A 15,137-nucleotide genomic window follows, 5' to 3' on the forward strand; every position below is an offset into this window, starting at 1 on the left:
CGCTTGTAGGTTTTAGAAAGAAGAAGAAAAGAAGGAGTGCTGTAGTTTGAGAAAGGTTTGCAGAAGTTGAGAACGGGGACCACGTGTGTTGGGGCGTGTCGGCGCTGGCCCATGGGAGGAGAGGAGGGGTGGGAGCAGCATGTGTAGACGGCCTTGGTTGTCCCGCAACAGGGAAGATACTCGTGAGCATCCTGATGAAGAGTGGGGACCCCTTTGCGGGGAGGAAGCATCATGACACAGCCAAGAGGGGTCTTGCTGGCTTGATGTGTTTTTTTCAGAAATGGGAGAGCACCTTAAGCCGGCACCCAAGAGGTAGATTGCAGGGTACAGTGATGAGGTATTGGGGTTCCAGCCATGATCTGGGGGTGTCCCTGACTGTGCTGTCAGGCTCAAAGTTGTATATGGGGGTACCGAGAGCCTAGGGCACAGCTGAGAGTCCGTTGTTTCCTTGTGAACCAAACATGCAAAATGAGGAACTGCCAAGTCTGCTCTCATTGGTGAAAATGGGGAGTTTTTTTTTTCTTTTAATTTGCAGTGTTTGTCACACCCACATTCTAAATCATCCAGCTTCCCTTCCAGAACCGTCTGCCTTGGCAAACTAAATCAGCGACCAAAAAAAAAAAAAAAAAGAGTTTAGCACCTATGGTGAAGAACAAGTTCGTTTTTACAGCAAATATCAACATGTGAAAGCCTCAACTTGTCCCTGACTCATTCAGGGCACTCAGAGTTTGACTGGAGCAGTGAGTGATCTCGCCTCACCACTCTGGACCTCAGTCTCCCCAGCTGTAAAATGGGCCAGTGATAGCAACTGCCTTAGAGCAGTGATTCTCAAACTTGGGGATTTGGGGAGGAAAGAGGGGTGGCGATTGTGTCCCCAGGGCGTATCTAACAATATCTGGAGATACGTTTGGGGGTTATAACAGAGGTGGGAGGGTTGCCACTGACATTTCATGGGCAGAGGTCATAGGTGCTGCTAAATGTCCTACAGTACTCAGGACAGCACCCCACAACACAGAATGACCTGGCCCAAAGTGTCATTAGTGCCAAAGGTGAGAAACCCTGCTCTAGAGGGTTGATGCAAAGATTAAATGAGTTAATCCACTGTCGTACTTAACCCTGGGCCAAACACATAGTAGGTGCTTGATAAAGCAGTGCCACTCCTGTGCTCCTTCAAAGCTGGACCTTTGAGCCCTGGCGGGTGCCCCATGCTTTTATTTGCCAGTTGTGTTTCCCCAACCTGAACTGCCATGGCGCCATAGAAGTAGACACATATGCTGATGATTCTTTGCAGGTCAGTTGGGTCTCATGGTGTGTCCATGCACTGTCTGAGGAAGGGAACTGGATTTCGGTGTACTTGCCTGTCTGCAGAGGGTGACCCTCTGAGACTGTAGCCTTAGGGTGCTAGAGATCCAACGAGATCAGGGACAGTGACAGGTAATAGAGCAAGTTCCTGTGCAAGCTGTACTCTACCTTAGAATCATCAGCAGAGAGGGTACCAAAAGTGTTTTGTAGGAGTAAAGTTTCCACTTACTAATCACTTTCCCCATAGGCTTGAAAAAAGTCTTGAACATTTTAACTGTGTCTGATACAAAATTTTTCATACTTCCTTTGACCCGTTAAACAGAAGAACATTGAACAGTCTTAGGGATTCAGAGTCACAATTTAAAAAAAAAAACCACACATTGAATAGCCCTCGGCTCTGTGAAGGAGTAAAGGGTTTGCCCTTCACCACTTGGTCTCGTTCTACTGCACTTCCTTGAGTTCTTGTATCTGTCTGGTAATCACAATCCACTATATTAATTTAAATTACTCCAGATGGGGAAACCAGATGACTGAGTTTATTGCAATTATGTCTAAATCCATGAACAATAAATAGGCTCTTAGAGAAAGCCCTCCTCCTGGGTTTTGTGCATAGATGTAGTGACAGGTATTGTGACAGTTTAAATGCTTTTTTGCCACACTCTGCATTGCACATGTTATTGGCAAGTGGCTTCCAGATGCCGGGGGTACACTTAGAGTATATATATTGTCCAGTAATGTATTACTGGCTACATTAAAATGAGTCCCCCTGCACAACCATCAGTCGGTACATTTGGTGGGGGTGCCTTACAACAAAATATTTAATTGTGAATGTTTCTAAAGAGAAGGAATTTAGGAATCTAGTTATAAGAAATTGTCTTTCTTCATTGGTTATTTGTTTCAGACACTGTGAGGTTTTTTTTGTTTTTTGTTTTTGAGACAAAGTCTCACTCTGTTGCCCAGGCTAGAGTGCCATGGCATCAGCCTAGCTCACAGCAACCTCAAACTCCTGGGCTCAAGCGATCCTTCTGCCTCAGCCTCCCGAGTAGCTGAGACTACAGGCATGCACCACCATGCCTGGCTAATTTTTTCTATATATTTGTAGTTGTCCAGATAATTTCTTTCTATTTTTTAGTAGAGGCGGGGTCTCGACCGCTCTTGCTCAGGCTGGTCTCGAACTCCTGACCTTGAGCGATCCTCCCACCTCGGCCTCCCAGAGTACTAGGATTATAGGCATGAGCCACCGCGCCCGGCCCAACACTGTGAATTTTATCATCAATTAGCTGTGACTTGGTTTCCTTTTCTGCAAAGTGGAGGGGACCGGGGTACCTGAGCCACTGCCTCTGAGTCCCTTTCTGGACTCTACACGTCTAGTGCTTAGTTCCTTGTTCTCTCCAACAACACACTTGTTACAATTTACAGTGATGGCAAATCTTGACCTCCTTCCAGGCAACTTTTTATAACAGAAGTCATTAGTTTTATTCAGCTTCAGCTTATTATAATTTGCATTTTAAATTTAAAGACTATTAATATTGCCATAACTTTACCAAGTGATTTGCAAGCACCATGAGTGCCAGTGAACTCGGATGGCCGCGGCAGGGATGGTTTCCCGTTGGAAAGGCTGAATCACTTGCCCCCTTGCCGGGGCCGGGTGACTCACCAGCCAGGCTTCTTTGCAAATTGGGATAAGGAGCGTAGGATATTAGACTTCCTTCTCCTTTTCTTCTCTTCTGGTGATTTAGATGTGGATTCTGCAATAGCGACTTATTTTCCCTTTGTTTTCTTTCCCACATAACATGTACTTTTTACAAGAAGTTCAAACTCCACATACTTATATAATACAGAAAGTGGAAATTTCCCTCTGTTTCCCCTCTCTAGAGACAGCTACTTTTAACAGTTTGGTGAACATTCCTCCAGATATTATTTTCTTTACATATATTAACATTCTTTTTAACGAAACAAGATCGTGTTTACATATGCGGTTTGGCAATGTGCTTTTGTCTCCTTGTAATATGTCTTGGAGATTTTTTCCATCTCACATATAGATAGATCTGTCTAATTTTTAACAGCGCCATGGATTTCCATGGTATTATTGCATCAGAAATTGTTTCACTGGTCCGTTCAAAGTCGATCTTAAGATAATGAGCACAAGTAGACCTCTCAGGAACTGATCCCAGGAAGCACCGAGACATGAGGCTGGAAAGGGGGCAAACTGGTTAAGGATGATAGATGAGTGGGTGTCTGCAGTTTAGGGGTCCTCAAAACCATGCCCAATTCCAGTGATTCACCAGGACTCGCAGAACTCGGAAAAGCTGTTACTCTCACGGTTGCAGTTTAGCACAGTAAAGGATATGGACCACAGTGAGCAAGGAGAAAGATGGCTGCCGTGGCTTGAATGTGTGTGTTCCCACCGAGGTTCAGATGTGGAGTCCAGTCCCCACTGTGGTAGTGCCAGGAGGTGGGGGCTTTGGGACGTGATTCCCTCATGAGTGGGGAGGGTACCCTTATGAGAGAGGCCCCAGGGAACTGACGCGCCCCTTCTACCACGCGAGGACTCAGCGAGAAGACACCATCTATGCACCAGAGACCGAGCCCTCGCCAGATCCAGAATCTGCTGGCATCTTGAGCTTGGATTTTCTAGTTTCTAGAACTGTGAGAAATAAATTCCTGTTGATTATAAGCCGCCCAGTTTGTGGTAATTTGTTACAACAGCCTAGACAGACTGAGACAGGCATATAGGGCAGAGTCCAAGAGAGACCAGGTGCAAATGTCCAGCTGTCCTCCCCCACTTAATTCTCCCAGCAGTGATGTGTGACAACACGCTCAGAGTGCCACCAACCCGAGCCTTGGTGTCTGGGATATCTGATGGCGGTTGGTCACACAGGTGTGGCTGACCATACAAGAGCCTAACCCTGATCTCCAGCCCGATGCGGAGTGGCCCAAGGCCCCCAGCACAAATCGCAGTGAGCACAGACAGTTTGGCATGGCTCAGACAGAAAGCCACAGGTGCTTGAGGTAGGACACTATCCACAGATGCCGTGAGTAGCCTCCAAGGTGGGCCGAGGGGGTGGGCAGGCCACCAACAGCCTCGGCTACACTTCCTCGTGGACATTTGGATGTTTTTGTCATTTCCAGGTTTGGTTTTTGGCTTTGTTTTTGCTTTTGTCTTTTTAGAGACAGGGTCTGGCTCTGTCGCCCAAGCTGGAGTGCAGAGAAGTGGCCCGATCATAGCTCACTGCAGTCTCAAACTCCTGGCCTCAAGTGATCCTCCGGCCTTGGCCTCCCAATGTGCTGGGATTACAGGCATGAGCGACCGTGCATAGCCTAGTTTTTTATTCTTATAAACAATACCTTAAAACAGGGTTGGGGGCTGGGCACGGTGGCTCACGCCTGTAATCCTAGCACTCTGGGACGCCAAGGCGAGTAGATTGTTTGAGCTCAGGAGTTCGAGACCAGCCTGAGCAAGAGCGAGATCCCGTCTCTACTAAAAATAGAAAGAAATTATATGGACAGCTAAAAATATATATAGAAAAATTAGCCAGGCATGGTGGCACATGCCTGTAGTCCCAGCTACTCGGGAGGCTGGGCAGAAGGATCACTTGAGCCCAGGAGTTTGAGGTTGCTGTGAGTTTGAGGTTGCTGTGAGCTTGATGCCACGGCACTCTAGCCCGGGCAACAGAGCAAGACTCTGTCTCAAAAACAAACAAACAACAACAAAAAAAGAACAAGAGTTGGCAAACTTTTCTGTAAAAGGACAGGAAGTAAAAATTTTTTTTGTATTCCCTTTTCGATTTTTTGTTTTTTTTTTTTTTAGATAGTCTCGCTCTGTCTCCCAGTCTAGAGTGCAATGGCGTCATCATAGCTCATGGCAACTTCCAACTTCTGGGCTCAAGCAATCTTCCTGCCTCTGCCACCCAAGTGGCTAGGACTATGGGCTTGTGCCACCATGCCTGGCTAAGTTTTCTGGGTTTTGTAGAGATGGGGTCTCGCTCTTGCTCTGGCTGGTCTCAAACTCCTGGCCTCCAGCAATCCTCCTGCCTTGACCTCCCAAAGTGCTAGGATTACAGGCTTCATCTCACTTAGTTTCCAATTCCATTTTAACTATTCTTTCTCCCATCTTTCCACTGTATTCCCTTGTATTCTTGGTATTTAAGTGGTTCTGCTTTTGGTCATCTGCAAAAACTAAGGCATCTGCTCCAAGCCACAAGTGTTCAAGATATAACAAGCCACTGCATCTGGCCCCAGCATTATTTTTTAATTGAGATAAAATCCATATAACAAGCCAAGCAAGAGGATTTCTTGAGACCAAGAATTCAAGACCACCCTGGGCAACATAGCGGGACCCTGTCTCTACAAAAAATTTAAAAATTAGCAGGGCATGGTGGTGCACATCTGTAGTCCCAGCCACTTGGGAGGCTGAGGTGGGAGGATTGCTTGAGCCCAGAAGTTTGAGGCTGTAGTAAGCTATGACTGTGCCACTGCACTCCAGCCTGGGCAACAGAGTGAGACCCTCCCTCTAAAAAATTCTTTTTAAAAAATTCACGTAACAATAAAATCACTCTTTGAAGGTATACAATTCAGTGCTTTTTAGTATAGTTGCAAGGTTCTACAGCCATCATTACTATCTAATTCTAGAACATTTTTATGACCCCCAAAAGGAACTCTGTGCCCATTAGCAATCACCCCCCATTCTCCCTTACCCCAGTCCTTGGTAACCACTAATGTACTTTCTGTCTATAAAGATTTGCCTATTCTGAACATATCATGTAAGTGGAATCATAATATATGGCCTTAAAAACTTGTACATAAATGTTTATGGTAACATTATTCATAATAATAGTCAAAAGGTGGAAACAACCCAAATGTCCATCAATTGATGAATAGATAAACCAAATGTGGCATATTTATACAATGAAATGTTTTCTGGCCATAAAAGGTAACACTACAACATGGATGAAACAGACAGATAGTAAATATTGGAGGCTTTGAAGGGCGTATGGCCTCTTTCTGAATTATTCAGCTGCTATGGTCTGAATGTTTGTGTCTCCCCCAAAATGTATATGTTGAAATCCTAACCTCCAAGGTAATGGTATTAGGAGGATAGGCCTTTGGGAGGTCATTAGGTCATGAGAGTGGAGCCCTCATGATTGAGATTAGTGCCCTTATAAAAGATACCCCAGAGAACCAGCTTGTCCCTTCTACTATGTGGACACCACCTATGAGGAGACAGGCTCTCACCAGACACCGAATTCACCAGTACCTTGATCTTGGACTTCCCAGCCTCCAAAACTGTGAGAAATAAATTTCTTTGTTTATAAGCTACCCAGTTTATGGCATTTTGGTATAGCAGCCCGAATGGACGAAGGCATCAACTCTGCCCTTTTAGTACAAAAGCAGCATTATGTAAACAAATGAATTTGACTGTTCCAATAAAACTTTATTTAAAAAAAACCATTAGCTGTCCAGAGTTGACTTGGAGTCTCCAGTTTGCTGACCCTCACTATATAAAATATCCTTGTGTGTGTATCTTTGTCCATTTGTGCAGACAATTCTATAGGATCAATTCCTAAAATTGATATTGCTGAGTCATAAGTTATGACACTTTATTTTGAACAGATACGGTGAACCACCCCATAAGTTGAACCACCTTGCTCTTCCACCAACGGCGCATGAGAGTGCTTGAGATTTCCTTTCTTAAACCTCTTTCCCAAATAAGTAAAACCTATGCTCATTTACAAAGGGATGTTTCTGCATCGTCATTCTTGAGATTTGGAGAGGAAGATAGAACATTTTGCCCCTATAGAAGAGCAAATGGGGCTTCAAATGACTTAATAGTATCTTGTTTTAGATTCAAGGCACACAGGGAAAGGAACTTGGGGAACTTACTCTCTTTGGTGAGATCAAACTTTAAACTGCCCACTAGGTGTGGTTCCAAAAGTCTTCAGTATTACCTATTCAAAAAAAAAAAGTGCTTTTTTTCTAATGCATCAGAAAGCTCTGTAGCAATTTCCTTTATTAAGCAAAAGTTCCATTCCTATTTCCCCTTTTTTGTAAGGGATTTGTGTGTAAATGAGGTCCCCCTATGCATACTGAGCACATTACCAAGTGTACAAAAAATATACGTGGTCCAATTTTTCTCCACAGAGGTAACAGGTACTGGTCACTCTTGATAGAGATGACATACTATTTCACGACCATGATTTTCCCTAAGTCTTTTTGGCTTTTAGACAATGGATGGAATTTTTGTTTTTGTTTTTCCATTTTTCTTTTTTTCCCCCATTTTCATCATTTGGAATTCTTGGTGTGAACCCCACAGAGGAGAACAGAGGCTCATTAGCATTCAAGCTCTGTTTTGGGCTGCATATTTTAGTGGGTTTATTTGATAATCAGTGTCCCTCCTGGGATCCAGCCCGCCTTTGCTCGGCTCACGCTGGGTGAATCTGTGATGTTTCCTGTGCTGTAGCCCTTTATTTATAACAGAGACACAGCCCACTTTCCCATTAGCGAGATGGCACGCCTGCGCCGCTACCCACACGCAGATAAAGAATTAGGCGGAACCTGGCCAGGAAGATAAATCAAGTTAACCATCTCATTAGGCTCGAAAGACATACATTAAGCTTAAGCTGGGATTAACAGAGAAGCCTTCCAAAGAGACATGCAGCATAGCCAGAGGTGGAAGAAATTACCATGGCCATTTCTCTCAGCAAACTTCCACCATTGCATGGAACAGAGGAAACAAACATGAAGTCTCTTTTATAAAAGGTCAGCAGACAGAAATATAGGATTGAAATAGCAATATAACATTTATTGAGCTCTTAGCACATGCTAGGCACTGTGTGCTAAGAGCTTTACGCATGTTATTTCATAGAAACTGCACATTGACTTGTGAGAGAAAGTTCCGTTAAGATTCCTATTTAACTAATGATGAAACAGACTCAGAGAGGTTCCCTCGTTTGACTCTAGAGCTTCGTCCAATGATAGAGCCAGGATTCACCCCAGGATGTCTGGCCCCGTGGCCCCTGGCTTAACCTGGTGGTTCCCATCTGGGATGCATGTACCGTCCTCCTCCAGGGGACATTTGGCCATATCTGGAGACATTTGGGATTGTCACAGCTGGAGAAGGGACTACTACTGTCATCTAGTGTCATGGGCCAGGGGCGGAGAGGACCAGAGATGCTGCTAAACATCCTATGACGCACAGGTCAGTTCTCTACTCAGAGGATTATCTGACATAATGTCAAGCGTGCCACAGTTGAGAAATCCTGAGAAACCACTCAACTGGCCGGCAGTGACGGCCCACTGTCCTGCTGGAACTAGCCGTTTATAGAGCACCGCAGGCAGCGTGGAGAGGCAGCAGGGCATAGTTTTTCTTTTTTTTTTGAGACAGAGTCTCACTCTGTTGCCCAGGCTAGAGTGCCGTGGCGTCAGCCTAACTCACAGCGACTTCAAACTCCTGGGCTCAAGCAATCCTACTGCCTCAGCCTCCCGGGTAACTGGGATTACAGGCATGTGCCACCATGCCCGGCTAATTTTTTCTATATATTTTTAGTTGTCCAGATAATTTCTTTCTATTTTTAGTAGAGACGGGGTCTCGCTCTTGCTCAGGCTGGTCTCTAACTCCTGACCTTGAGCGATCCACCTGCCTCGGCCTCCCAGAGTGCTGGGATGACAGGCGTGAGCCACCGCGCCCGGCCAGGACATAGGTTTAAAGGTGCATCGTGCAGGTGGGGCAGCTGTCTGGCTGAAGGAACAGCCCGTGCCGAGGCTGCGGGGTGGGGACGAGGCTGGTGTGGTGAGGGACAGCAGGACACGTGGTGTGGCTGTTGCAGAGACTCAGGGGAGGTTGAGATGAGGGAATTGGGATTTTTCACCATGTGAGGAGGAAAACAATGTCCCCTAAGCGATGACGCCGTGTTTGCAGTTGAGGATGGTGTGACTAATGGCCTCTGTCTTGTCGTCTTGTCCCTGCCTGCCTTCCTCTTGCCCCCTGCCCACCTGCCCTGGCCCGTCTGGCTCCCTAGTGTTCGGCCACAACATGAAGAGCAGCAACGACTTCATCGGAAGGATCGTCATCGGCCAGTACTCGTCGGGCCCCTCCGAATCCAACCACTGGCGGCGCATGCTCAACACCCACCGCACAGCTGTGGAGCAGTGGCACAGCCTCAGGTCCCGAGCTGAGTGCGACCGCGTGTCCCCCGCCTCCCTGGAGGTGACCTGAAGGCTGCTGGGAAGGCAGCTTTCATTCATTAAAAAAAAAAGAAAAAAAAAGACAGAAAAAAATGTCACTTACTCTTACATCCACACCTGCAAATGCACTCACAACACACACACACACACACACACACACACAACGACACCCTAAATCCTCTCAGCACCAAGAGGAAGCTGACTATTGATCATAAAATGGCCACCTTCAATGAGTGAGGCCAGAGAACTTTCCAGAAGCCCTATCCATAGATCACGAGCTATGTAGGTTCTGCCATGGGACATATTGGCAATGCCCACTCTTGTTGATACCCCTGCCCCAAAATGCACTTTCAACTCTCAGGCCAGAGAAGGGACCTCCCAAAGGGCACCAACCTCCATTGAGACTAAACACCAAGAGTTTGGCCAATATGTGGGGGAGACCTGACCCCCCCCCAAACACACGCCCACTGGGTGACTTCTGAACAGGCTGCTGTTCCCTGGGGTTCTTCAAACCTGATACCTTTCTCCAAAGGTGTAAGTATCTTTGTCTTAGTAAATGTGATAACTAGGTTAGACTATGTGGAGAAACCAAATGGAAACAAAAAAATATGCCAGTGTCGGAAGCCTCTCCTGGCATAACTGAACCGTCCTTGCGTTAGCTTATTCCAGGGGACTCCCTGTGGGTACGTATGTGTATGTTCTCGTGCGTGTGCGCTCACAGAGGAACACGTGTGTGTGCCTGCGTGTCCTCTCGGAGAGCAAGGTGACGGGCCCGGACCTCAACCCTGAGCACTCGCTTCTCTCTGCCTCTCCCATCTGGTGAGATTTCACCCCATGTCCTCCTGTCTGTCAAAGACCCCACCCTGGGTAACAGTAACATGTGTGTGTCGAGTAAATAGGATATGATAGAACAAAAGTAACATTTCGACCGAATCACGGTGATTGTGACCCACAAAAGACCTTCAGAGGACCCGATTCATGGATCAAAATGGTCACCACGCCCGATCTCCCTCCTCAGTCGTACTCTAAGGATCTTTCTGTGTTTGTGTGTGAACCAAAGTCACGTCTCACGTGCTAAGGAATTAGTGTAGCTAGAATAGATCTCTCTTTTTCTCTCTCTTTCTCTCTCTCTCTCTCTCTCTCTCTCTGTTGGATGCTTCTGTATCTCTTTCCACAGCATATTGTCTGGTGTGATGGGGAGCTATTTATTGAAATTAAAGACTATTTATTTGTGCCACGCATTCAAGTTACCTTTTTCTTTTTTAACCTGGGACATAGAGGACGGGTGGGTGTTCCGGCCGCTACTGCTGCATAACAACCATGCCAATGACCCAACGCAGTGCTATTTATTATACTTACAGATTTGGGGGATCAAGAATGTCGAGTATTTGCAACACGTTTGCCTGACTAGAGCAGCGTGCTAACAACAATTATTCCAGTTTTGCCCTTCTCGATAAAACCATCCACTTGTTCGGGGCAAGATTCGTGGCTCATTTAGCTTTTCATTGGCCGCACCTTGCTCAGGGCTTGAGGCAGGTAAATAAATGCCCCAGGGTGTGGGCTGAGATGGCTTCGCCCCTCCTGGCTACACTGGGTGTTGTGGGGAGGAGCCTCACGGGTCCTTCTGGTGTGTCTCCCACCCCGGAGTGGAGGTTTCGTGGGCGTCAAGGGGGAGAAGCAGGAAGGCTGGGTTAAGTTCTCAGGAGAGAAAAGAAGCAAGAGGAGGTATTTTCCTTTATAAAGTGGCTTCCTTACTGTGATTGTACAGGGGAGAATACAAGCGTAAGAGAACAAATAAAATGAGGGCAGCCAGGTGCACGACAGGCATTCAGGACTAGAGACAGGGCAATTGGTTCAAGTCCTGGGCCCCTCTGCTGCTTAACTGCGTGCAGGTGCACAAGCCACATGACTCCTCTGAGCCTCCGTCTCCTCGTCATCTTAGTTAGGGCACCTGAAAAGCAGACCTCGGGGCAAGGGGTGGGGTGCAGAGAGTTTATTTGGGAGATGACCCCAGGAAGCGGAAGTGGAAGACTAAGTCAGGGAAAGGAGAGAACAGAGAAAGGCTGCACTGTTACTACTGTGGGCTCAGTGGTGCCCACACGTGAGAACGCACGTGAGACTCATCATTATACGGAAGCTGGAATATTTAACTACTGACCCTTGTCCCTCATGGCTTGAGGGTTGCACCCGGAGGCATTAAAGGTTTGGCAATTTGGGAATGTCATGTGGGCTGAGCAAACCCCCATAGCGCCAGAGAAATCCCTGGGCAGAGAGGGAGAGAGAGAGAGAGGTGCGTGCACGTGCATGGCCCGGCTCACTGCAGCCACGGGGGCTCAGGGGGACGGAAGGACATGAAGAGGGGCGTCCCCAGCACCTCCTAACCTCTTTGGTAATGACAGGAGGGCTGGCTGAGCACCGTGGAGTGTCAAGCATCATATATAAGCCTTACACAGCATCCTACAGGGGCTCAGGGGAGAGACTTATTCTCCTACAAATGGGGAAGCCAAGGTTTAATGAGGTTAAGTGAGCAATAGAGCTAAAAGGCCAGCCCAGGCCTGGCTGACTAGAGCCTGTTGGGGGTTGAATTGTGTCCTCCCCCAAACAAAAAAAAAAAAAAAAAAAAAGATTTGCTGGGTTCCTAACCCCCAGGACCTCAGAACGTGCCCTTGTTTGGAGATGGGGTCCTTACAAAGGTAATCTAGTTGAAGTGAGGCCATCAGGGTGGGCCCTAATCCAGGATGACTGGAGTCCTAAAAAGGGGGAAATTTGGACACAGACAGACGGACGCAGCGGGAAGAAGATGGGAAGACCCAGGGAGAAGACGGGCGTCCACAAGCCAAGGAGAGAGGCCTACAGGTGACCCTTCCGTCCCCGCCCTCAGAAGGAACCAACCCTGCCAACACCTCGACTGGAGACTTCCAGCCTCCAGCACGGTGAGACGATGCATTTCTGTTGTTTGAGCCACTCTGTGTGCGGTGCTTCATTATGGCAGCCCTAGCACACTAAGCCATGTGGCCAAATGCTCTGCTCGCTCTCTCCCTGAAAATAGGGTGACAGTTCTTACCGCAGAGGGTTGATTAGCTGGGCTGACGCCTGGCACACTATGGGATGTTTCTTACTACGGGGCGCGTATCGGGTGGTGCTTGCTGGTTGGCTAGAGACAGCAGTGGCAGGCCAGATCGGAGCCATGCAGGCCTCCAGGAATAGAGTTTGTCGGGAGACGGGAGGGATGTGTTGAGAGGTGAAAGAAGGACTGAGTTTCTATAGAAACCTGGGCCCAAGGTGCCCTGTTGTGGGCTACCCACTTGTTTTAATTAGCATCCTCCTCCTCCTCAGGTAGGAGGTGGGAAAGGAGACATACAGGCCACTTAAACACTGTCTTTGGGGTGTCGGGGCTCGAGCGCAAAGAAAAGATGGTCTGGGAGTGGGGTGGGGAGTTTTAAAGCTACTTCTATTTTCCTAGAACCATCCTTGAGTCCTCCTATCTCTTGGGTGAAAAGAACCTCACCCCTTTCCCTCCTTGGTGGCACCTCTGAGCTCAAGGCCGACTCCAGAGCACCTGGGGACGCCGGCCCACTCGCTGCACTCGAGGAGCTAGTGACCCCTGCCCAGCCTGCTCAGAGGGGATGGGTCCCAGGGTGCCAGGAACAGCTTTCTGGGGCACTGATACCTCACTCCAGTAACCCGGGACTGCAGCGAACAAGAAGTGTTCCTTTCCTTTCTGGGTGGCTTGTCTGCCACCGCCAAAGAGACACCTGCTCTTTTTATGTTCAAAAATGCCAGTATGATTAGTAGGGAAAAACTAAAAAATTACGCCTAGCAAAAAGATTGGAAGGCAATGCCCTGACGGCTGGCAGCGGGTATCCTCCGGGTCGTTGTTTCATTGTACTACATTTGCATTTAAGTTTCCCAATTGCGTGGCTCAGTTCCCCCTGCAAGGTCTGGCACACGGAGCAGAGTGATCACAGGGCTCTTCGAGGACGCTGGGGCTCCCCTCTCAAATCTGTTTCTCAAGTGTTGGTGAGAGGGACATCTTCTGGTTCCTCCCAGTGTGGGCGAGCAGGTTTTATGTGACAAATCCACTCTAGCTTTCCGATCTCCCTAAGCCTTTGAATCCCTTCCTCCGCGCTAAACCGAGGCAGATCGGGCATCTCCAGCTCGCTCACGGGGGGCCACCCTTAGACCCCCGTTTCAGCTAACCGAGCGAATGAATGATTAGCCGTCTGCTTATCTCCCCACGCTGCAGCTGTGATGCCGAATCTCTGCTCCGTTTGTCCGTATCAGTAAATTCAGCCTGATCCAACTAAGTTCCACCATGATCCCACACCCTTAATGTCCATTCCTACACATGTTCTCTGCACTTCTGCTCAGATAAATTAGAAAATTAAAGTAGTTCCTTTGGCATGTAGCACACCTTACACTTTATTGGCACGCTGCCAGGTGCAGTCCTGTGTTTCTGGCAGAGTTGAACAGCTGTGACAGAGACTGTGTGGCCTGCAAAACCTGGAATATTTATTGCCTGACTCTTCATAGAAAAAGTTTCCCTATCCCTGTCTAGAGCAGTTTCATAAACTTTAATGTACGCACAACCCCCCTGGGGATTTAATAAAAATGCATTGTCTGATTCAGCAGGTCTGGGGTGGGGCCTGAGATTTGCATTTCTGGTGAGCTCCCAGGAGGTACCGACGCTACTGTCCACAGACCATACCTGGGTTTGAGCAAGCGACATATATTTTGTGTGTTTCCATTCAGAGAGGGGACGTGAATTAATTTCCAAAAACCTTGAAACATTGCATTGACAACACAGATAATTTAAGAGGTTTACTTGCCAGATGAAAGGATTCTCCAATTTGCAAAAGGATTTCCAGTGGCCTGTTTTGGACTGCCCTCCTTATCCTCACCTGTCACATCCACACTCAGAGGGACGTTGCTGTGGTTTGAAGGTCTGTCCCCTCCAAACTCATGTTGAAATTTAATGGTCATGATGGCGTTGGGAGGTGGGATCATGAAGAGGTGTTTAGGTCACGAGAGCTCTGCCTTTGTGCATTGCTTAGTGCTGTTATCACCAGAGTGGGTTAGTAACTTGCATGCACTCTCATTCTCTCTCTCTCTCTCTCTCTCTCCCCCTCTCCCCCCTCTCCCTCTAACCTCCACCACATGATGACTTAGCAAGAAGGCCCATGTCAGATGCCAGCACCTTGACATTGGACTTCCCAGTCTCTAGAACTGTGAGCCAATGACTTCTGTTCATTCTAAATGACCCAGCCTCGGGCACTCTGGCCTAGCAGGACAAAACACACTAAGACAGACACATCTGATTTCCTGCAGCCCCCAGGAACATGACAGCAGAGGCCTCCAAAGTCCAGCTCACACGATGATAAGGAAGAGAGAGAAAATACCTAAACTTTCTTTATACTTTGTACCAACCTCTAACAATGCCAATTTTGAGAGATGTGTTTTATAATAGACATAATACATTAGTACGGTGAGTTGTACCTGCACCTGACTTATAAATGTATAACAAATGTGTGCCATTTGTATGTAATGTAAGCATTACAAATAATGTAAACTTTGCTATTATCCCATCTTAGAGAGGAGGAAACTGAGTCTCAGAGATGCACGTGCCCAAAGTCACACTGTGGCTCAGACGC

The 15,137-nt window shown here is 47.4% G+C and overlaps 1 protein-coding gene across 3 annotated transcripts in view; it reads left to right on the forward strand.

Annotated features, from left to right (window-relative positions):
• The window catches only part of SYT17 (synaptotagmin 17), a 67,328-nt gene extending 56,605 nt beyond the window's left edge, over positions 1 to 10,723 (forward strand). For all 3 annotated transcript variants that reach the window (XM_069486023.1, XM_069486021.1, XM_069486022.1), the window contains exon 8: positions 9,321 to 10,723. In XM_069486023.1, coding sequence (XP_069342124.1) covers positions 9,321 to 9,517 — 197 coding nt within the window. In that variant the 3' untranslated portion in view covers positions 9,518 to 10,723. The remainder of the gene's footprint in view (positions 1 to 9,320) is intronic.
• The last annotated feature ends 4,414 nt before the right edge of the window (positions 10,724 to 15,137 follow it).

The sequence above is a fragment of the Eulemur rufifrons genome, chromosome 14 (genome assembly GCF_041146395.1).
Source record: "Eulemur rufifrons isolate Redbay chromosome 14, OSU_ERuf_1, whole genome shotgun sequence".
NCBI lineage: Eukaryota > Metazoa > Chordata > Mammalia > Primates > Lemuridae > Eulemur > Eulemur rufifrons.